Source organism: Lutra lutra, chromosome 2, assembly GCF_902655055.1.
Source record: "Lutra lutra chromosome 2, mLutLut1.2, whole genome shotgun sequence".
Classification (NCBI taxonomy): Eukaryota; Metazoa; Chordata; class Mammalia; order Carnivora; family Mustelidae; genus Lutra; species Lutra lutra.
In genome coordinates, this window is record NC_062279.1 from 191844986 (window position 1) to 191868076 (window position 23091).

Genomic DNA, 23091 nt, shown 5'->3' on the forward strand with positions numbered 1-23091 from the left:
CTTTGGACTTATAAATAGAGGGCTTCATATGAACAGTCTTTGGGGACCCAGCTTGCTCATAACTAAAGGAATGTATGTACCTCTGATCAGTGCTGATCTTACAGGATAGACTTTTTTTTTAGAGTCCCTAACAATCCTGTCTTAAAGGAATACCACATAACTTGAAACTTTATAGGTAACTGAGTTAAAATGATGTCACGGTTACAGAAGGACATGCTCTTTCCAAAACACATCCCCGGTAGCATCTCCTTCCCTTCTGTTGTTGAGATGTCCCTCTTCCTTTGCACCCCTGACCATAGAGAATTAACTTACCCGGGAATGACTTGAATTGCTCTTTTCTCCAGAGCAAATAATAATGATGACCACTGATTTTTGTGGCCATAAACTTCAGATGTATTGGTATAATTAATCCCTACAACGTTCTTATGGGTTTAATATTATTTACTATTACTATTGTTATCACTTTTTATTATAAAAACACTGAGATAATGAGCAGTAAAGGAACTTGATGGAAGTAACACAGAGACCCAGAGGAGATTTAAATGAAGTGCCTGGCTTCTTGAGCTCTGGTCTTACTGCCCATAGATAAGCAATGACTATCAAAGCCATTCTTCCTTGCAGAGAATCCCATTTCAATGCTTCTGGCTGTTTGGAAGAAGGTGAAACAGAAATGCAGATCACCTGCTTTTCTCCTGTATTCTGAGCACAGACAGATGAGGTTTTGATGTCTTACAGACTTGAGATAAAATTTCAGCTCTGCCACCTACTATTTCTGTAACCATGTTACTTGGTAAACCAGTTAACAGATATCCATTATCACCCACTGTGAGCCAGAAAACTGTGCTAGCTGCTCAAGATATGGTAGTAAACAAAAGATTTTAATTCATCCCTCAAGGAACTAAAGGTAACTTAAAATTTTGTAAGCCTACTTTTTATCTGCAAGAATGAACAATTATTCCATGCAGAGTTATTTGAAGAAGTAGATAGAATAATATATATGCATAACTTCTAACATAGTGTTTGGCATTTTGTAAATCTTCCTTATATTTTATTTGCCCACCCCTAATTACCTGGAAATGGAGCTAACCCTCTGAGCATTAGATAGGGAAAATGGCTACTTCCCTGGATTCTTACTGTGAGAATTGAAATAAATTTTTTTCTACTTAAACCTCAGCATTTAAGTTTTTTTCCAGTAAATTCTTGACACTAGTTTCTGTTCAAAATTATTATCAAGCCAGTATGTAAGAAGGCTTAGTGCATAATTCTCTCTATAAAATAATAGAGTTATAACTGTCGGTGATACAAGTATACAGTTGACAGTGATAATAGCATATAGCTGGTAATATAATTATCAGAGATGGATTTTGTTCATGATTTCGCATGGGCAAAATTAGAAACTAAGCTAAAGAATTAATACTGAATCATGTTTACGTTAGTTGGATAATCTCCATATTTTCCTAGAAAGTCTGGCCAGTGTTTGATCTAGGAAAACAAACTTAATCATTACGTCCACACCATATATGTATGTATACACAACTTTTAAATTTGGAAATGTCTCTGGTTCTATGTTTATCTGTCCATATTTTATGTCTCTGTGTACCTCCGTATTTCTCTTTTTCTGTTTTCCATGACTGTGCCCCCTTCCTGTACAGCCATAAAACCCTTATCTATAAAGCAAGGAGAACTGGCAGAAGTAAAAAGAAACCACTAAAGCAGATGGCCAGGTTTTTGCTGTTAACTAATGTAATGTTGCACGAAGATAAAGGATTTTTTTGTTCTGTTGATATGGTTGGGACCAAGGGAAAAGAAGGGAATTGGAGAACAATAATCCAATAATAACCTGGGCACTTGGGCTCATTGTGATTGTCAGTAAAGGAATACCAATGTCCAGTGTGATATATGGGCTAGGAGATCTGGTACCCAAGCCACAATGAGTTGGGAGTTGAAAAGGTGGTTGGGGTGCTCAGATATCTTAACTATATCTCCTCTTATTTAAATTGTACTTATGAAGTGTGTCACAGTTGAAGAGACAGAAAACAGAGGATAATTAGAACTTACTGTGGGTAAAGGGGAACAATATATTTTATGATACTTTTGGATTAAAAAATGGGGTTTTAAAAACTTCTTCTATAACTACCATATGCATACTTTTTCCCCTGCAAGTTTATTTTTTAAAGTTGCGTGTGTATTTATATATTTGTGGACTTTATAGGCTAACCTGCTCTTTATTATGTTTAAGAGTTGATTATAATAAACAGCCATTAGCAGGGACAAAACAGCTAATTATATCCATATATATTTAGTATTATATGTTTTTGTGTAATTTGCATTTTATTATTAATCTTAATTTTAACAGTTATAATACCGTTTAATGTATCAGTGATTTAAAATAATACACATTTTTTAAACTTCTAATAAAATGTGAAGCTTGAGAAAATAGAAAAGTGCATTTCACCACATAGCATCTTACTATATAATTCTCTTTATGAAGTCATGTTTTATTGATTGTGAAAAAGTCAGCTTGACTTCTAAGCTCTGCTTAACTTCGTTAGTTTTAGAAATTAATCATCTTTGGAATGTTCATGTTTGTCAGCCTAGATAATTTGTAATACTTCCAGTAATATCACTATGTTTATGGTCAAATATGTTATACAAAAAAAATCTTTGTCATGGTCATGATATATGAGGCTACGGTGAACACATCCAACAGCATTACCCACCTGGTACTGAATTTCAAAATACATTATTTTGTAAGTTAACCATAATCTCTAATATCACAATATAAAACACAAATATGCATGGCTGATAGCTTTTCCTTTGTAAGAATATGTTCAGAAACATTCCCTTACACACTCGGTATGCAGGTTAGCAATTGGAAAAGAACTTGCCTTTGCACTTGCAAAATGTGTTATAGGTGAATTTTATTGTACTGATACTTTATGAGTAACATGTATATACTTTGAGAGCAAAATAGCTTTTTCTTATTTTCGGATTTTATGTCTATTTTAGGATCATATCTTATTGTTTCTATTTCTTGGCCTTGGAATAGACTAGGACTGCAATAGGGTAATTGTATGCTTGATGTAGAGTGAATTAAAAAAACAACTGGATTACATAACATATAAGTATCTAGTTATTTATTTTCCTCTTCTTTGCATCACTATTTACGTTCATTCTCAATGTAAGAATAAGTGTTCTCACACGTATAATTTCATATAAGCTGCCATAATATGTTTTTCATGCATTTACTTCCTCCATTCTCATTGCTAAATGGTTCTTAAATGACCACTCAAAACATTGAAATGCAACAGTTGAAAGTCTCATTGATTTGTTATGTAAATAGGAGACAATATATTGTATTATGATCTATTTTGACAGTTCAGAATAAGACCCTGTTGAAAAATAGGGTTCATTCATTCTCTACTTTTTTTGAGTTTTTAATTAATAAATTGAAAACAAATACCTTACATTTTATCAATAATTACATTTTTGCTTTACTTCTATATTTCCCTTTTATTGTCATCTTGGCAGAATTAGTTTTTTTAAATACAGAAAGTTGTCTTCCTATCAAAAAAATCTGTCTTAAATGAAGGTTTTGATCAAGTAAGCTAGACTACTTAGGGATTTGCCAGAAAAATATGCTAGCTTTATTTACATAAGTAATGGATACACATCCTTGTACAAAATAGGGTCTCATAATGACATTTGGTAAACTTTCTATGTTTATTTAATCTACACATAGTTTGTGGTGATTTGGATCTCCTAAAGTCAAGGTTGTATCTTACTGGTAAAATACAAGTACATAGTCTCATATATCTCTTTGTTTGTCATTATCAGTGTCACCTACTTTATTCTCAAAGTAACTCTCCTCATACAAATTTAAATCAGAAAGGAAAAATCCAATAATCCCATGACCCAATGACATAATTAATATTAATGCTTATTAGATTTTTCTTGTAGTCATGTATATGTATATATTTTTTAAAAAATGGAATAATGTTAGAAATAAAATTTGTCTTTCATTTTGACTTAACCTTAAAATGTAGACATTTGTGTACTCTATTTAAAGTTTTTAAAAATTATAGCATTGTGTCATATGAAGAACTATTGTTTACCTAACCCATATATTGATAGCTCAACAGAGAAAGTCATTGATATGTTGCCATTACCAATAGAACTGTAAAGGAACATAGTTACATATAAAATTTGAGTTTATTTTTGTACCTCTAGAAGAAAATCTCTTGAGAAATAGAAAGTTAAAAAATTTTTTTAGATTAGTTAGTAACTATCTTAAATGAATATTAATAAATTATCAATGCACCCTTGCTTGCTTGCTATTAATACAGTTGTTTGAAATTCTGCAAGTTTAGGCTACTATAATAATGAACAATTATTCAAATATTGAAGTATTATTTGCAAGGGCATAATGATGTATTCAGAAAATTCAAGAAAGATAAACTTTCTCAGAATTAAGAATATTTTGTGTTCTGATGTACGATTCACACATACACATGATCTGAATCAAAATAGCAATGAAATGTATAAGTTACTTAAGAAATATCAAAGGAGGAAATATATAGAACTTTTATGAGTAAAAAGTCTAAAACTTTTTCCTGGGAGTTACAAAAGAAGACAATGCAATATACTGTGTTCATAGATGAAAAGACTGAGTACAGCAACATGGACAAATATTTCCAAATTTTTTTTCTAGATTTTTACACAACTGAATTCAGAGTATCCACATGAGCTTTTTTATGTAGAAATTCAACAGAATTATTTTAAATATATGTATTGATATTAAATAAGAAAAAAATAGTATAAATGAAAGAAGTAATAGGAAGTGACTTACCCAACTGATCATAAATCATAAATTATACATATAAGATAATTAAAGATAAAAATCTCAAAATTAGGCAAATTGGGCAACTGTAAAAATGAGATCCGTGAAGTAGCACTGCAGGTTATATGTCTGTGTTGCACTGTGATATGAATGATACCTCAGAAGTGGTTAAGGAGAGATCAGATCAACAGTGTGTGTGTGTGTGTGTGTGTGTGTGTGTTTGTATTTCAAATTATATACTATAAAAATTCTGGAGGAAGACCTCTTTGTGTTATTTACTTTAATGTCCATTTTTGAGCAGTATATCAAATAAAGTGTAAAGTAAGCTGTAATCATAGTATATTCCTAAATTGATAATGGCTTCCAGACAACGTTTCCTTGATCACCAAGCATGCCAAGGCAGGTGGGTGTTTCTGATCAGGTTATTTGTGTATGCTGGGAAATAGTGATGATGTCATCCTTTTGCTATCACTTTTATACATAGATTTAGTCTAATGGCATGAAACTTCCAAAGTCATTTTGAGGGTCATTGCCTTTTCAGTCTGCAGGAAGGGAGAATGATCACTGTGGAGACTCTAGTGGGAAATTTTTATGGATATGTTTGGAAGTAATTCAAATTATTTCTGCTGCCATTTCCATTAATTAAAACTCTGCCTCATAACTATATCTATATAAAGGGGTCTGAAAGGTATAGTCCTCCTCATGTGATAAAGAAGATATTTATAAAAGATACCATGTAGCTTTTAAATAAAACTGGATTTAAAGCACTAATATATATATTTAAATATATAAATGGAGGGATTTTTTTTTTACAACTTTATTGAGATACATTTAACATACCAACAAGGCACTCATTTAAAGTATATAGTTCATGGGATTTGAGTGTTTGCATAGTTGAGCAACCATCAACATAATCAATTTTAGTCTATTATCAGTCCTCCATAAAGAAACCTCATACCAGTTGGTGGTCACACCTGATTTCCCCTTTCTCCAGTCCCTGAAAATCACTAATCTACTTTATGTTTCTGTGGATTTGCCTATTCTGGACCTTTTGTATCCATAGAATCATACAATTTTTGATCTTTTGTGACTCAATTATTTCACTTAACAGAATATTTTTAAAATTTACCCTCATCATAGCATGTAATAGTACTTGGTACTTTTTTTTTTTTTAAGATTTTATTTATTTATTTGACAGACAGAGATCACAAGTAGGCAGAGAAGCAGGCAGAGAGAGAGAGAGAGAGGGAAGCAGGCTTCCTGCTGAGCAGAGAGCCCGATGCGGGACTCGATCCCAGGACCCTGAGATCATGACCTGAGCCGAAGGCAGCGGCTTAACCCACTGAGCCACCCAGGTGCCCCTACTTGGTACTTTTTAAATTGCCAAATAATATTCCTTTGTCTGAACATACTACGTTGTGTTTATCTGTTGGTAGAAATTTGGCTTATTCCTACTTTTTGGCTATTCTGCATAACGCGGTTGTGAAAATTCAGGTACAAGTTTTTGCACGGATGGGATTTTACTTCTCTTGGGTGTACACATAGAAATGAAATTGTTGAGTCACATAATTGTATTTTTTGCATTTTGAAGGACTGCTAAACTGTTTTCCAAAGTGGTTTCACAGTGAAACATTCCAGACAGCAATGTGAAGCTTCTCAATTCTCCACATCCTCGCCCACACTTACTATTTCCTGTCTTTTTCACTTTGTCATCCTAGTGGAGGTGAAGTAGTATCTCATTGTGGTTGGGTTTGCATTTCCTTAATGCATAATGATATCAAGCTTCTTTTCATGTGCTCCTTGGGCATTTGTAGACCTTACTGGAGAAATACTCAATCATATCTTAATAATTAGAAGTTGCTTATTATTAAGTTCTGAGTGCTCTTTATAGGACTATCTCTTATTAGAAAAGGCCAGAGAATGTTGTTAGAATATAAATAGAGTTAAGAGTTTTTTCAACTGCATTTTCTAAGAAAAGCTTTTTGCCTGGATTTACCCACTTAAATCTCATCTGCTTTACATTCACTTTGAAATCCTATGCCATTTATCCAGCCTCATGCCTCCTTCCCTTTTACTTACCATATTTAATTTCAGTAGGTCATTAAATCAGGTTTTTATTATGACAAAAACTAGTAATTGAAAGTGATTGAAATTTCCTCTGATATGTGAATTGTATAGTAGTGACTTATATACAAAACATCAGGGTAATTAATTGGATTCTTCTGGTTGTATCCAATTACTCTTCCCTAAGAACATGATAAAGAACATTAAGCTTTAATCATGATGACCAAAAGTATTTCTATTTTTGTTCTCGTCCAAATTCTTGTCCTTGCAGATTTTGGAACTCCTCTTATTTATATATTTTTGTGGCTTTGCTCAAATTATACTATAAATATTGAGTCTTTCATTTTATTTCCATAGATTAGTTTTCTCTAATATGTTCTCCAAACTACTGGTTGCCTCTTTTACTTCATCTCAAGAAAGTTATATGATTCATTATGTCTATCAAATCTATATAGTATATAATAGTGACCTTTGGACTCACATCACAGGTTTAGTATTTTTTTAAAGCTTTATTTTTTTTTTAAAGTAGTCTTATACACAGTGTGGGCTGGAACTCACAACCCCAAGATCAGGAGTCAGATGCTCTACTGACTGAGCCAGCATGGCACTCCCTGAATCCATTCATTGCTTTAAACAAACAAACAAACAAACAAGCAAGCAAACAAGCAAAGATGAGAAACAGAAGAAAACCTGAGGTTTCATATGGCAAGAATCCTAGCAACTTTGAATTATTTCAGCACATTGTGCTTATCTGAGTATTACTATTTGAGCAGAAAAGACTAGGAGAATGCTAAATAAAGATAATAATGATTCGGGACACCTGGGTGGCTCAGTGGGTTAAGCGGCTGCCTTCGGCTCAGGTCATGATCCCAGCGTCCTGGGATCGAGTCCCACATCGGGCTCCTTGCTCGTCAGGGAGCCTGCTTCTCCCTCTGCCTCTGCCTGCCACTCTGTCCGCCTGTGCTCGCTCTCTCTCCCTCTCTCTCTCTGACAAACAAATAAATAAAATCTTAAAAAAAAAAAAAGATAATACATGATTCATAAATGCTGATATTGAACAGTTCCTACAGCTTTAAGGAACCATGAATGGAGGAAGATGTCAATATATTTAGAAAGTAATATTTACAGGAAGACCAGAAACTGAAGTTTATAGTATCCCCCAATCTAAGCTGCTTTTAGAATCTTAATTTGCATGCCCCTATTGAATGAAGTGAGAGATGTCAGACCTCAGAGTCTAATGCCATTTCTGTTACTTCAAGGAACATGACCTTAACTAATTTGATTCACAGTTTCCTTACTTGTTAAAGTGCTAATTAGGCCTACTTTGTTATAGTATGAGGATCAAATAAAATAATGTATAGAAAGGCCTTAACACAAAGCCTCACACATTTAATCCTGAGAGAATGTGGTCATTAAAACATACCTTTTGGAATTAGAACTAAAAACACAAATGACCTGGATAGTAAGCAAAATTTGAAGTACAACACCATCTTGGGGTCACTTACTTTCCATAGTGGTTTTCAAAGACCGCATTGTGTGTTCTTAATCCCCAAATGTGACAGTTTCTCTAATTATGAGCCTACACATTTATACACACATTCTATCATTATATTCAGAACTCACCCACTGGACTGTAACTAAGTCTTTAACGAGTTACTAATGAACATCTTAAGCTTAGATCAGCATTTAAAAAAATGTTGAAGAGTGTTGAAAAGCTATTCAGAGGGTAGGCCTGTTGTTTTTAATTAGACTATAAGCCCAATAAAATTTCCTGTCTTCACTATTCATCCAAGGCTTAAAGAAATTGAATAGTGAGTGACAGATATACTCTCACTTTGGTATTATTGGTTTAATATTAAGTTAAAAGGGATAAATATATTGAACTAAATCAGAGAAATCATTATTTTGATTAAATGCAAAGGTAAAAATAATAGGCAAAACCAAAATAGCATTTCACAGTGATTCATTTTTTTCTCCCCTGCACTCAGATGACGTTACACATTATTTTTATGGTTGCAGTAGAGAATAACAGATGACATGAGGAAAAAGATCCAGATATGATTAGATCATGTAGATGACCCCCCCCCCAAAAAATGCCCCCAAACAAAAAACAAAAACAGCCCTCTGTATTTATAAAAAGAATGAACAGTTGGCTTTCACACATTACTGCTTCTCTCCAAGCTGTTGGAGATAACATGAAAGTAGTAATCATAGACAGGACCTGAATTAGATCAAGACTATTCTTTTCTGGAGCTCTTGTTACAAATCAACAATGGTGGAGACTGTTTAGCAATGATCTTTCCTTTTCCTTTTTGATGGAGAAGTTGGTGGAACCATGCAAACCTAAGGGCACCATATTTAATATCAAGACAGATAGTATGTAAAATTCAAAGCAATAGGCTAGTATGATGTTGTTTCTCCGGAAAATGCTGCACATTTGCTTAAAAGGAAGTCTTTTAGATTAGTTACAGTAGCTCAGGACAGTGGGAATAGCTGTGATAGCCTACGTGTCTTATAGGTTACCGGTTACTGTTAGGAGACAGGTTAGATCTCATGCCTCTGCACCCAGATAAAAACCACCACGTCGATTTTTAAAAGTGGGTGTCCAGTAATAACCATACTCTATGTACACACAAGCAGCATAATATAATAGATCATTTTAACATGTTCGCTTATTAATGTATCTGCTTTCGTCTTAATCAGCATTTAGACATTCATTTTGTGCATGTTTTGAGGAGGTGGTGGTGGAGGTAAAAATCCCTTCCTTCCAGAAAAAAGTAGATAAAAACTTTTCATTCTTCTCGACCATCTTCAGAGATGCCAGTTATGATTAACTTAAGATAGAACTAACTAACGAGATTTCTGTCAAAATATATAGGGTTTTCCCCACATATCAGGTATAATTGACCCTGTGATTAAGGAAAAGGGCATCATTACTATTGTTGTAAAGATTCTTAAAGAATTATTTACTTTATAGCACTCTAAAAGCATAGCTTCCATGCCATTAACATTTTAGTATACTTTACAAGGAAGTAGAGGGAAGGATATTAAAAGAAAATCAGTATTTTCCAAATAATAAATTCCAGAGCTTTATTCTTGTTACCATGAATTTAAATCTGTTTAATTTAGGGCACCTGGCTGTCTCAGTTGGTTAAGCGACTGACTTCAGTTCAGGTCATGATTCTGGAGTCCCAGGTTTGAGTCCCACATCAGGTTCCCCGCTCAGCAGAGAGTCTGCTTTTCCCTCTGACCCTCCCCACCTCATGCTCTCTCCCTCTCAAGTAAGTAAAATCTTTAAAAAAATCTGTTTACCTTATATTTATTTTAAAAAAGCAGATATTTTTGATTAGAAAAGAAAAAAACATTATTCTGATAAATAAGGTGTATGATATACATTTTATTGAATTTGAGTGAAAATAATGTCTTCTTGTCAGAAGCTAAATTTTTAAAAATAAATTTATAACAACAGAAACTTTACTCATTTTAACAAATGTTTAAAATATTTACATCACAATATTACAATCTAGGCAACTATTACAATGAATGAACCACAATTTTTCCCTCTACTTTTAGGACATGAAAGATGCCAGACTTGAAAGCCAATTAAAAAGTATTCTTTAAGTGCTCTTTCTTTTATTTTTTAACAAATAGGGATTAAGTTCCCCTTTAGCTTTATTCATAACCAATGTTTGACTCTTCCACTAGTCTCAGAATATCATACAGTTTTTATATCTTGATTGTTCAGTCTCGTGGTAGCAGTTTAGCCATAATATGTTTTATTTTACTGTAACAAGCTGTGTTGTAGAGAAGAAGAAGAAGGAACCCAGTTTGAAGGGAAATTGCTTACCCACATAGGGCATACCAATGCTTCAGGAAACAATTCAGTCTGGACAAGAAGTACTTTGAGTTAAATTGAATAATATCCATGTATGCTATGAAAGTTGCTTCATCAGACACAAGTGGGCATTTATCACTACAGAACCATTTTCTTTTGAGAACCAGAATGAAACAGATTTTTTTTCTGTGTTAGAACTTCCATTTTGTAATTTCTACCTGGTGGATTCCTTGTCAGGTGCTAGGATTGAAACTCTGACTATTGTTAGAGCTTACTACCCAGCGGGTAAAGAAATTATACACCTGCCACCTACACCTTAGGGAGAAATCAGGAAAGAAGTAATCTTCTTATAAGGCCAAAATGAAGGTAGTGGGGGACAGGTAGCGCCTTTCAATATGCATAAGGAAGTGGAATTGGAAAAATGCCTTTACTGACAAGAAAAGAAGCAAAGCAAGAGTCTGCATGTCTGTTTCTACTTTTCTCTCTCTTTCCCTCCCTCCCCCACTTTCTTATTCCTCCTTCTCTCTACCTCTTTCTCTCCTGGTAATATGTGTATTACACTGAAGTGGGATTAGACATCCCTTATCAATTATCCATATAAGTATTTCACGATAATTTCTAGCATTTATACAGCACTTTACAGTTAGCTGAACACAATAGCTCTATGAATACTCATATCCAGTGAGTCATAGATAATAATATCAGCAATATTAAGGTGAAAAAAATAGATTTAGAGCCGTCAATCTAATGATGCAGTGACATTTGAAATAGTTCATAGAAGAGAAACTCAAAAATCTCATAAACATCTCATGGTGGCTTCTTCCAAAGGCATTTTAATGACTTCTGAGCATTTGCCTTATTTCACAGACCTATGACTTAAATGATAAATAAACCCACCTAAACAACATATAGAAGAATGAGCTAGAATATTATAAGACAAAACAAGTAAAATTTTTAAAGTTTCATTTAAAGGAAAAAAAAAAGTATTGTGTTTATGTTAACCTAGAGGTAATGGTAAAAGGTAAAATTGAAGAGTGGGTTAGGGTTAGTACAAAGATGAACTACATCATTGTAATTGTAGTACATTTCAAACTCAATAAAGGTTCGTAATTAGCTACTGATCTTAAAAATATGTTAAAATATTGCTCCCAAACACAGAAACAAATGACTTGTGAGGAACATCCTTAGTGTTTGAAACTTAAATCACTTATACTTCTGATAAATACTCTTTGGTGGTGTATTATTGTTGGCCTTTGTCTCACCTCATAAATAGCATGACAACCCATGGTTTTGTGGAGATCCCATGCTTAATATTATGATCAATAGATATTTGGAGGAAGAAGCTGAATAATTGACTGAATTACATAGCTGTTAATTGAAGGAGAACAAGAAAAGAGTAACAGTTAAAATTGGTTAGAAAAATAATGTTTACTTAGTATTTTTATTATTTACAAATCTTGATCTCAGAAACTATATACCATTAAAAATATGATTTTTTTGATATTTATTTCAATTTTAAGCTCCACAGACAAGATGAAAACTCTGGTACTGGCATCATACAGACTTTACATCTTACGGACTTTACATCTTATGTGCTCATTATTTTTCCTTTTCTTAATTCTTATCTTAAGTTCACCCCAGACTATTATTCAGGATCTTTGGTGCTCTGATGGCTTTTGATGTTTGGAGACTAACATAAACATGGGGAAATATTTTGATCATTTCAGTAGATTGTGAAATATTAATTTTCATATTTCATGCTTCCCACTAGGGAAAGCAGAATCAAAGTGTATACATAGTGAAAAACCCGAGTATGCACTGATTATGTAGACAATTTGGATATGGCAATGACTCATATTACTTATGATGAGTATTGAATATTATTTATGATGAAAGCAATTTGAATTTGTAAACTATTAGCGAATCTCTCTTTTTTAAAAATATGAAGTCTTAATGAGATGTGTACTTCTTAAAGGAAATAAGATGAAATGTCTTTCTTTCTGAAGAAGGTTAGAAAGAAGGAAAGACAAGATATGGTGGCCTTATCATTACCTCCTGCCCCCAAACCAGAATTACCTTTGAGATATCTTCGAATCCATACAATAGAGTTTGAAAACGCGACCTCACATGGAGAAGGGAGAGGAGTAAGGTGGGAGGGAGGTTGTGTGTGTGCTTCTAAATTATCTTTCTCCTTATTAATCTGAAGAGGAAAAGAGACATTTAGGACGTGAAGGCTCTCCTCAAATATACTGGATGATAAGTACCTTCTGGGAACAGAATTTATTTTGCACAGCCTATTTGTATAGATTTCAGACAAGTGGGTTGGAGAATGCCTGGGTATAGATACCACCTTTCTCCACGGGAGGAAGAATTTACTGCCTCAGATGGAATTGGCTGCCCAAGGACGGACTGAGCTTCTGATCAGTGCCTCTTACATGCAAATTTTGTTTCCAAGTTTTTTAGTGGTCATGCCCTCGGGGCTATTAGCTAGCGTGTGAGTCTCATGATTCTTTCCAGACCTCAGATTCTGAGCCTCTAATGGAATACCAGACTTAAAACCGTGATGTTTATCTTGAAAACTTATTTTCGTAATAACTTCAGGAAGACAAATGAGATTTATATTTATAACTCAAATAAATATTTCTCCCGAAGTCATACAGTATTTTAAGTGTAACATATCCAGTATTTTAAAAACAGAAGTCCAGATTCGGGGTCTGTTCTGATAGCCCTTGTCCATGTGGGCAGTGTAATAGCCAGTCCACCGCGGCTGCCACGGATTGCCGACACTGGGTTCCTTTTGTAGAGAAGTTAAGGGAGCCTCCAGTCTATAGACGTGTAAGAGTCTCCAGTTTCATGGAACAAATCAAAGTCTAATTTCCTTCAATTTAACAAAGTCTACTAAACTTTTCTGATATATTGTATTCCTTCATCTTGCGCTGTGAAATCATTCTATTCTCCAATCCAAACCTGTTTCTCCTAGGTCTCTGGATCTTGCTTTCTTGTGAGTTTGTTCTTACTTCTTGTGTAAGCATAGATTCTTTCTTTTAATACAGAAAGTATTATTACACTTTGCAGCTCATGGCGATTCCTCCTTGTATGCATTTAAAATCCTTTGTCATTCTCTGCTTACTCTAGAAATTGACCTTTCCCAAAATAATCTCTAGTTTAGAAGAGGTCACTATTCCCAAGTCTATTTCCCTGTCCTGCCCTGTGCTTCCTTCTCAGGAACTTCATTCAGTATGAGCTCATGCTCTGGCTGTAGCTTAGCTCTTTGATCTCATTCCAGAACATTCTTCTCCCAGCCTACTACTTATAGATTCATTGGCCATTGTGCTGTTTCTTTCTTTCTTTCTTTCTTTCTTTCTTTCTTTCTTTCTTTCTTTCTTTCTTTCTTTCTTTTTTTTTAAGATTTGTTTATTATTTATTTGACAGGGAGAGAAACTTGAGAGGGAACACAAGAGAGAGGGAGAAGCAAGCTTCCTGCTGAGCAGGAAGCCCGATGCGGGGCTTGATTCCAGGACCCTGGGATCTTGACCTGAGCCGAAGGCGAATTCTTAATGACAGCCACCCAGGTGCCACCATTGGGCTATTTCTTGACTAGACCTGAGGTAGTTCCAACTTGAGAAATTGCAGCAGAGTTTTTTTTTTTCTTTTCTTTTTCTTTTCTGACTTTTTTCTTTTCCTTTCCTTTCTTTTCTTTTCTTTGTTCTTTTCTTTTCTTTTCTTTTCTTTTTATGGCTAGCAACTTCCAGTCTCATTGAGATCTCAGTTTAAATTTTTACTCCCAAACATAAGTCTTCCATAAAACCTGAAACAGGGTTTCCTTACATATTACTCTATTTAAACTTTCTGTAGATTACTTATATTTCTAAGCTTTTTGAAAAATTGCTTACCTGTTAGTATATTCTGTCTTCTACACCAGAATAGATGATTCATTCAAGTAGACATGTGGTCTCTTTTGCTCACCAGAATCTCCACCACCAAGAAAAAGACCTAGCACACAATCTAAACTTAATAAATATTTGTCGAACGAACAAATAAGTGCATGCTCCATAACTCCAAATGTTCTTAGACATTAACTTGGTTGAGGGTGAAAACTTTCAACTCTATTATAACTGAAGCTTGTAGGAAAATACAGCTTTATCATCTTTTGCTAATTTCTTACCATAGTATAGTTTATAAAGATGTTAGGGGAAACATACCTGTATATATCATGTAAAAAATAATTTAGAAGTAGTCATAGTTTGGGCAATGAGGAGAGGGATATTTTAGAAGTCAGAAGTTCAGAAAAGACAGCATTGGAGTTAAACAAAGGAGATGATTTTTTTAGATACTTTGATTTTCACAACATTTTGGTCTTAAAACTTGTTTTCTTCTTTGACACCTTTTTCATTTACACAATCTAGCAAAATTGCAGAGATTACTTTTTGCTCGGATATTTTAATATCCATTCATTATAGTGAGTAGAAATAAAAATGATGTTTCAGAACAATGTTAAACTTAGTTATGTTGTAGACTGGCTAGTTCTATTCTAAACTTTTTTTTTTTTTCATGGAATATGGGTTGTTGGACAAATTTCTTAATATTTTTGTTTTCTATAAGGGTTAGTTTCTTGTGATTTGGGAGAGAACATGTATTTCAGTCTTAATTTGCAAATTTTATATGTCAAGAAATTATAGCACCACTGTATAAACTTAGAATGTTAGAAAGATGATCATAAAATTCTCTTGTTTTATTGAATTTCCTAGTTTCTCTCCTGAGTTCTGAATGGTAGTCAGATAGCATTTTTAATGTGTTTTTAACTATGCATGTTATAGTATGTTAAAAATAATTGTGTAAAGCAAAGTCTTTTTCCTTGTAAAGTCTGTTTCTTTCTGGTAGTAAAAACATTTTCATTACCATTCCTGTTTATAAGACTAGCTGCAGTTAGTGTAGAAAAATGTGTATCTCGGGTATCAATGCACCAGAAAATTAAAAAAAAAAAACAAAACAAAAATAAACCTGTACTTGAATAGTTCTGTTTTTCATAGCATATAATGTATGACCGTTTTGTGAATTATTAAAAAAATCATATGTGTACAATTTTATTTTTTCATTATTGTCTTGGTCTTCCATATTTATTCATTTATGTAATATGTACCATTTGTCAGTAAAATCACTGTGTATTTAAATGGCAAAAATGTATGTATATCTTTTTCACCCTAATGTTCATCACAGATCTTAATACAGTATCTTTCAAAAAATGTTAAATTACCTGAAACATATAAATATAAAACAATCCATGTAAATGTAACAACATAACAAACAAAACGAGACTAATAAAATAAATAAATAAATAAATAAACACCTCTCTGAAACATTCGGCACCCATTACCTTATCAAGCTTTTTGTGTGTAAATACTTAGTTCAGTAACATTTTTATTTATACTTAGAGAATTTAATGGCTATAATTTTACAGCAGAATGCTGTGAATCTATAAAATATAAAATTTATATTTTTTTCAAGTAGCTTTCTCTTCTTTCAATAATTATATCTAATTTTCCAATTACTGCTAAGGATTAGGTTGAGGTAGTGTTTAGCTAGGACAGAAATACACAATCCGCACACTCGGGGACGGGGGATGTGTTCTCCTCAGCTCCAGGGTTATCTGAGTGGGGCCTGGGGTGGCTGGAGTCCAGGGACTAGGGCCTGCGGCAGAGAGCAGCCTCGGGAATAGCCTCTAGCTGGGCTCCTCTGCAGCGGGCCTGAGCTGAGCGGAGTCTGATGGTGCGCCCTGCGGTCCCCGCAGGTGGCAAGCACAGTGAGCGACATCCAGCCCTTCCTGCTCCACTGCGACATGCTGAGCGCAGCCCCGGAGGCGCTCTCCCACCCAGACATCTCCTTCAGCAACCAGCCGCAGAGCGGGCCACTACTCATCGTGGACAAGGGCCCCGTGGAGCTACCAGAGGAGGTCGTGGTCCAGGTGCCCAAGGAGCCCAGAGTGCAGCCCAAGGTGCGGCCAGCGGTGGGAAGAGGGGGTTGGGGGAGGCTGGGCAGGGACTCCTGGAAGGCTCCGCCCCAGGCAGTCCCCCAAATGTGTCTTCTCATTTGTTCCCATCAGCATCCACTCAATGAGGCTGATGTCTGTCTGCATCTAGCTGTCTCCCAGCAAGTCGTTGAACCCTGCATGCTTGTTCTGCGTTAGAGCCTCCTCATTATGCCAAAATGTTTGACTTTAAATTTCTGAATGGGTTTGAAATATCTCTGCAGTATCGCAGGATATTTCAAATTACTTTTAGTGACCATTTCAACTATTGTAAAATGTGATGCTTGTAAAAGACAAATTTTAACATTTCTGATCATTTGCATGTTTGGGGAAAGAAAAAAATCTCATCAATGGAAACTACCAAGTTTTTGAGGAGAGTAGGATGAACACATCTTGGTTGGGAATTGTGTATAGTCATTTAAAGCATAAAATCTGATAGAAAAGTGATAGTTATAAAAGCAACATAATTTTCTTATGAAAATGTGACAGTGCTTTATAATATTGTCTTTGCACCTGGCAAATGCAGTGAATGACATCCATCTTTTTTTTTTTCTTTCTTTCTTTTCTTTTTTTTTTTAAGAGAAGAGAATCACAAGTAGGCAGAGAGGCAGGCAGAGAAGAGAGGAGAAAGCTCTCTGCTCAGCAGAGAGCCCAATGTGGGGCTCGATCCCAGGACCCTGGGATCATGACCTGAGCCAAAGACAGAGGCTTTAACCCACTGAGCCACCCAGGGACCCCTGACATCCATCTCTTGAAGCTCTAGTGAAAAATAGAATACTTGCAAAAATTCAATACTGTTCTTTTCCCCAATAATTTATCCAATACTTAGGCAATGTAATTTTTCTCACTAAACTCCATACAAGCACTCCTATCCCTCTTATTTCCTATAGGGAATATAATATAATATAATAAGTATAATGTGATATGTAATACACATTTTATTTATATACATGATATATTTTTATGTTAATGTTCTTTGATAATATTTAAACAATTGAAAACTTATATGAATGCAATATATATATATTTCATATATATTTTTCATATATATCGTATATATGAAATACATTTATATTATATTATATTACATTATATTATATACCATATTAACAGTTTTATTTGTAAACTGCATGAAAAAGGCTGGGAAGCATTTGGCTAGGGGAACCATAATTAACGAGTCTTTTCCTAAAACAGTGTCACCTCTCCTACTCCGTAATTTCTTCAAGGGGATATTCACACAAGAAATACCGGCAAAGGAACACAAAATAGCACTGAGCTTATCTTCTTGGCCCCATAACCGTATTCCCCAGTAAAATAAGCTGGAAAACTTGGTTTTCAGCTCAGGGAACAAGAGAAAAATACTGTAAACCCATCTGAGATGGATTTTTCAATTCTGACATGTAAGAGTTAAACAACTACCTCTTCAATTACTGCAGCTACATAGAAAGAGTAAGTGTGAGAGTGACTTGCCTTCATGGTGGCTCTGTCTGCTCAGTCACCTAGTTCAGTCAGTGGCCTAGAATCTTTCCATCCAGATTCACATTCCTTCCTTGGTGTTGATGATTAGTGATGGGGAGTGCATGTACTTCCACAGAACTGTGTGCAGTTGTTTCTAGTGTGTTCAGTAAATTCAGGGAAAATGTATAGTAAACATTCTTTAAGAAATTCTTTTTTATTTTTTTTCTCCTGCTCTTTGTTTTGTATTATCATTTCAAACCTGAAGTGTCTATATTGGATGCAGTCATATTTTTCACAGAATATGCTTCAACAGTTGCAAAATTTTCCTTATGATGTTGGCTTTTGATTTATATTTTAAAATAATAATACAAAATTAATATTATTTAAGTTCCTTCAATGCATGTACATTCATCACAGTTTCTAGTATTCCTGAGGAAGGAATCCAAAAACGAAGTTTAATTTTTGAGTAAATGTTATAAATGTTCAAGCCAGCAGCTAACATTTACACACACACACACACACACACACACACACACACACACACGTCTCCTGGCAACTCAGTTTTGAGGGGAAAAAAATCAGAATATCAGTCAGAATACTTTTTCCTATAGAACTTTTGCTAAGAAGTTGGCTGAATTTAAATGCTCCCCAACATTTATAGTTTAATAAGATTTTTCTATGTTACTAGCTTTTACTTTTTGCCATGTATGTGACAACTTTCAGTACACTAATGGGTTCTAAATCATGCTTTTCTCTCAACTTACAAATAGGAAATTTTCATTATCTTTTGCTTTAGACAGTAAAGAAAGCATAAGTATGTGATCTCATAAGTGGAGACTGAGGTAAACGTCATGTGATTTTAAAAGGAGCCTGCAGAATCATGTTAATCTGTTATAAGGAGACAATATTTTTTGAAAGTTGCTTTAGTGCAAAAGTAATTTTATCAGTGAGGTAAAGAGCATCTGAAGGTCATCTTCTAGTACTCCCTAAAGAAAAAATAAAGAAGAAAAAAAAGTAAATATTACAGGGGCATTATCTTTCCTGATACAGAAGATGATACATACAGCTGGAATGCTTAGACACGTATTAAAAATGAAAGTGAAAGGAAAAGTACCACATTACTTTGAGGTCTTCAAGTTGAAAAGACAGGAAAGAATGCAAACAAGCAGATGTCCAGTGAACTCTGGCTCCCTCCCCTTCTCCTTTCCTCCACATTTCTTAAAATAAAAACAACTGTTTGCTACAGAAGCAAGATAATTTAAGATATGGAAAACTCAGAAATCAATATAAAGACATATTAATGTAATTTTTCATTGAAAAATCAAATTGATGCTCCTTTTAAAAATGTTAACCTCTGTATTTGTCCCATAGATAGCCAGACAACTGAGGAGAAAGCCAACAAAAGCAATCCTAACAACATTAAAAAATAAAAATCTTTTTATTGGCTTGAAATTAAACTTTGTCCTTTTTAAAATTTTATATTTATTTGACTCAGGAAGCTAATAACCGTTCTTAAGAGTTAATGAGTGTTTGGATTCACAGGAATTAGGACTTCACAGTAGAGCAGCAAAGCATAAAGAGTTTAAAAACATTGTTCTCAGAAGACATGTTTCTCCTTAGCACATTAAGGCAGAAGGAAGTCTGAGGGCAGATTGCCCAGTTAATGACTAGATATCAAGACTTTTCCTTGAAACCAAAGGAATGTAAATGTGTTTTTTATCAGGATTTTCCTTGGTTTAATTGTGATTCTCCTGCAGATGCATAAGTTCATTGAGATGATCTACAAATAACCCTCCTGCGAGCCACACATGGAGTGTGCAGAGTTCATAAGGGTGTTCTCTCCGAATGAAGTGAAAGCATTTAAATCTTGACAAGTTATAAAAAATGCTACCCTGTGCTCATTTTAAAGCTTACCTTTGGAAGAGCCAAAATGCTTTTACAAGGAACTTGTGTATTCTATCTGTCCTTTGGGAGAATCAAATCAAACTCTGCCATCATTTTTTTTTCTCATTTTTCCCGTTCTTGGGTTTTTATGTTTATAAACGGGAATGCTTTTATGATAATTATAAGTAGAAAACTCCATTTGATTTGTTTTGTTACTTTAAACAAAAGTAAAATTGATCTAAATTATAAAATACCAGATGTTCCATAGTTCACTCTTGCCCTTTTTTATTTTTTCAATGACACTGGATTGAGCATAAATGCCTACTTGATACTGGGCTAAGTCCTAGGAAGACACAGACAGGAAACTCAAACTCCGATCTCTCAGTGAGCACAGGGACACGATAGAGTACAGTGTGGCAGGTGCTTGCTAGGGGATATCTCTACGCTATAACCAAAGAGGCCAAGAACCTTGTTTGTAAAAGTATGATAAACATAAGATTTGATCTGTGCATGTTTGAGAGGGAGTTCTAAATGTAGGAGCAGAAATTATATGCAGAAGTGGTTAAAGATCTGATCAGGATGGCATGATACAACGTTACGTAGAGTTGAGACTTTGCTGATGGGAGTGAGGGAACAATTAAATTAATCTTACAGGCATTAAGCAAAGACTGACCTGCTGCCTGTATTAACAATGAACTAGAGACTTCAAGACTGGAGATAAGAAGGTTATTCTATTGAGTCAAGTAAGAAATGATGCTAGCCCTGACTCAAAAGAGTGAGTGACATTAGTAATAATGAGGATCAATGGACAGGAGTTAGAGATTCATGGGATATGTGACTAGACCAAAAGAAAACTCAGAGGACAAAGAGGTTTCTAGCTTAAAAGAAAGCATGATGAGTGACTGTACCACTTACTGAGGTAAGAAAGACAAGATGAAACAGAGAATGATGGTATGGAATGATGGTGTTATAAGTAACTTCTTCAGCACATTCCTTTGAATAGAAACGTAACTTTTGGGCCCCTAATTAAAAGCTCGTAACTTAAATACAATTTACAAATCTGAAAAAAAAGGATAAAATAATTAAAAATGCCATTTGTTGATCATAAGTGATTCTCACCAAAAAGAAAAAAAAATTACCATTCTTTGTGAAGCATTCTATTTTGTCTTAGGTATGATAAGATACTCTGTAACAAAAGAGCATTTCCTAGGATTTTTATTCAATCCGTCCTTCTACTTCCCAGTGATACCTAGCAGGGTTAGAGTGGAGCCAAGATTAGATCTGACTTTGAGCTCTCTTGTGTTCCCATGAGACAACAAGAAACAGAATTCTTATTATAGATGGGCATTTGCAGTAAGTACTTCTCAGTACTGTGGCAGGGAAACAGGTTGAACAGTTCAGACAGTTGATCTGCAGCTTAGATATATTTGACATTCATTCAGTTCTTAGTACAATGTTCCATGTCAAAATTTGGAAGAATACAGGACACTAATTTGCTCATATTTGTACTTATTAACAGCATAACGTGACACACCATTTAATAAAATAATAACAAAAGATAATCTCCATGTATCTTTTGAGACTACCTCAAAAATGAACCTTGATTTATACTCTTGCCTAATTAAAACTGATTATGAGACTAGCCTATCCTTTGATGACATTGTAAAGGGATACTATTTCTTAAAGAGATGTCTAATATTCTCAGTGGGTAAGAGTCTAAAAAATCAAAACTGTACTAAAAAAATAAGCATTTTTTTTTTAAAGATTTTATTTATTTGTCAGAGAGAGAGGAGAGCGAGCGAGCACAGGCAGACAGAATGGCAGGCAGAGGCAGAGGGAGAAGCAGGCTCCCCGCCAAGCAAGGAGCCCGATGTGGGACTCGATCCCAGGACGCTGGGATCATGACCTGAGCCGAAGGCAGCTGCTTAACCAACTGAGCCACCCAGGCGTCCCAAAAATAAGCATTTTTAAAGTCACGAATCTAAGACCATAGCTGAAGAGCTCAGCTCATTGTACAGGTAACAGTATTGTAACAAACTGATAGAGGCAGGGAAAGGGTGGCAAAAACTCTTGCTGGGTTACTTGTCGAACAAAATGATTTGGGAATGGAGTCAATTTCTTTTATATACCATGAACTCAACCTACATGATAGGGTAAATCAATGGCCACTGGAATAAATGAGGAACAGAGAGTGGTAAATGTGAGATGCTTTAAAACCTACAGGCCAGAGCATATACATCTAGTAAATATGATTAGTAGGCAACACATTTTCTCTTTTCTCAGACGACATTGCCACGTATGTCTTACTCTTCAGCCTCATGGAAGTTCTGTCAGCTCACCAAACAAACTATGCCCCTTTCTCTCTGTATCTTTGCGAATGATATTATCTTTGCCAGTTGGAATGTCCTATGCCACCTGAGTCCTCTTCAGCTTAGCTAAAAATTTGATATAGGGTTGAATTGTATTGATTTTCCTTCGTAATCACCCATCCCAAGCACTATTTTTTTTTTAAGATTTTATTTATTTGACAGAGATCACAAGTAGGCAGAGAGTCAGGCAGAGAGAGAGGGGGAAGCAGGCTCCCTGCTGAGCAGAGAGCCCAATGTGGGGCTCGATCCCAGGACCCTGGATCATGACCTGAGCCGAAGGCAGGGGCTTTAACCCACTGAGCCACCCAGGTGCCCCCCAAGCCCTATTCTTGACAGAACAGTTACCTTTCTCTTGATTCTCAACTAGAATGTCCTGAAAGTTAAGCATGGGCATATAGTGAACAATTTCTCTTCACTTCTGTCTGGTTTTTATATTTGCTTTTGCTATAACTGATGATCATTGCAAAATCTGAGACTGTGTTACTCTTACTGTTTTTGTTAGTGTTACTTATATTGAGTTTGATAAGTTATCCTTTTGGCGTGTTCTCATATTTTTACTCTCCCTACTCCCAAATTTTTTGGGAAAGCTCATTCTAATTTTGTTATTACATTATAG

The 23091-nt window shown here is 34.8% G+C and overlaps 1 protein-coding gene across 14 annotated transcripts in view; it reads left to right on the forward strand.

Moving 5' to 3' along the window:
- Positions 1–23091, forward strand: part of ADGRL3 (adhesion G protein-coupled receptor L3) — an 846536-nt gene that overhangs the window by 303471 nt on the left and 519974 nt on the right. For all 14 annotated transcript variants that reach the window (XM_047719410.1, XM_047719413.1, XM_047719415.1 and 11 more), the window contains exon 4: positions 16528–16731. In XM_047719410.1, the coding sequence (XP_047575366.1) occupies positions 16528–16731 (204 nt within the window). The remainder of the gene's footprint in view (positions 1–16527; positions 16732–23091) is intronic.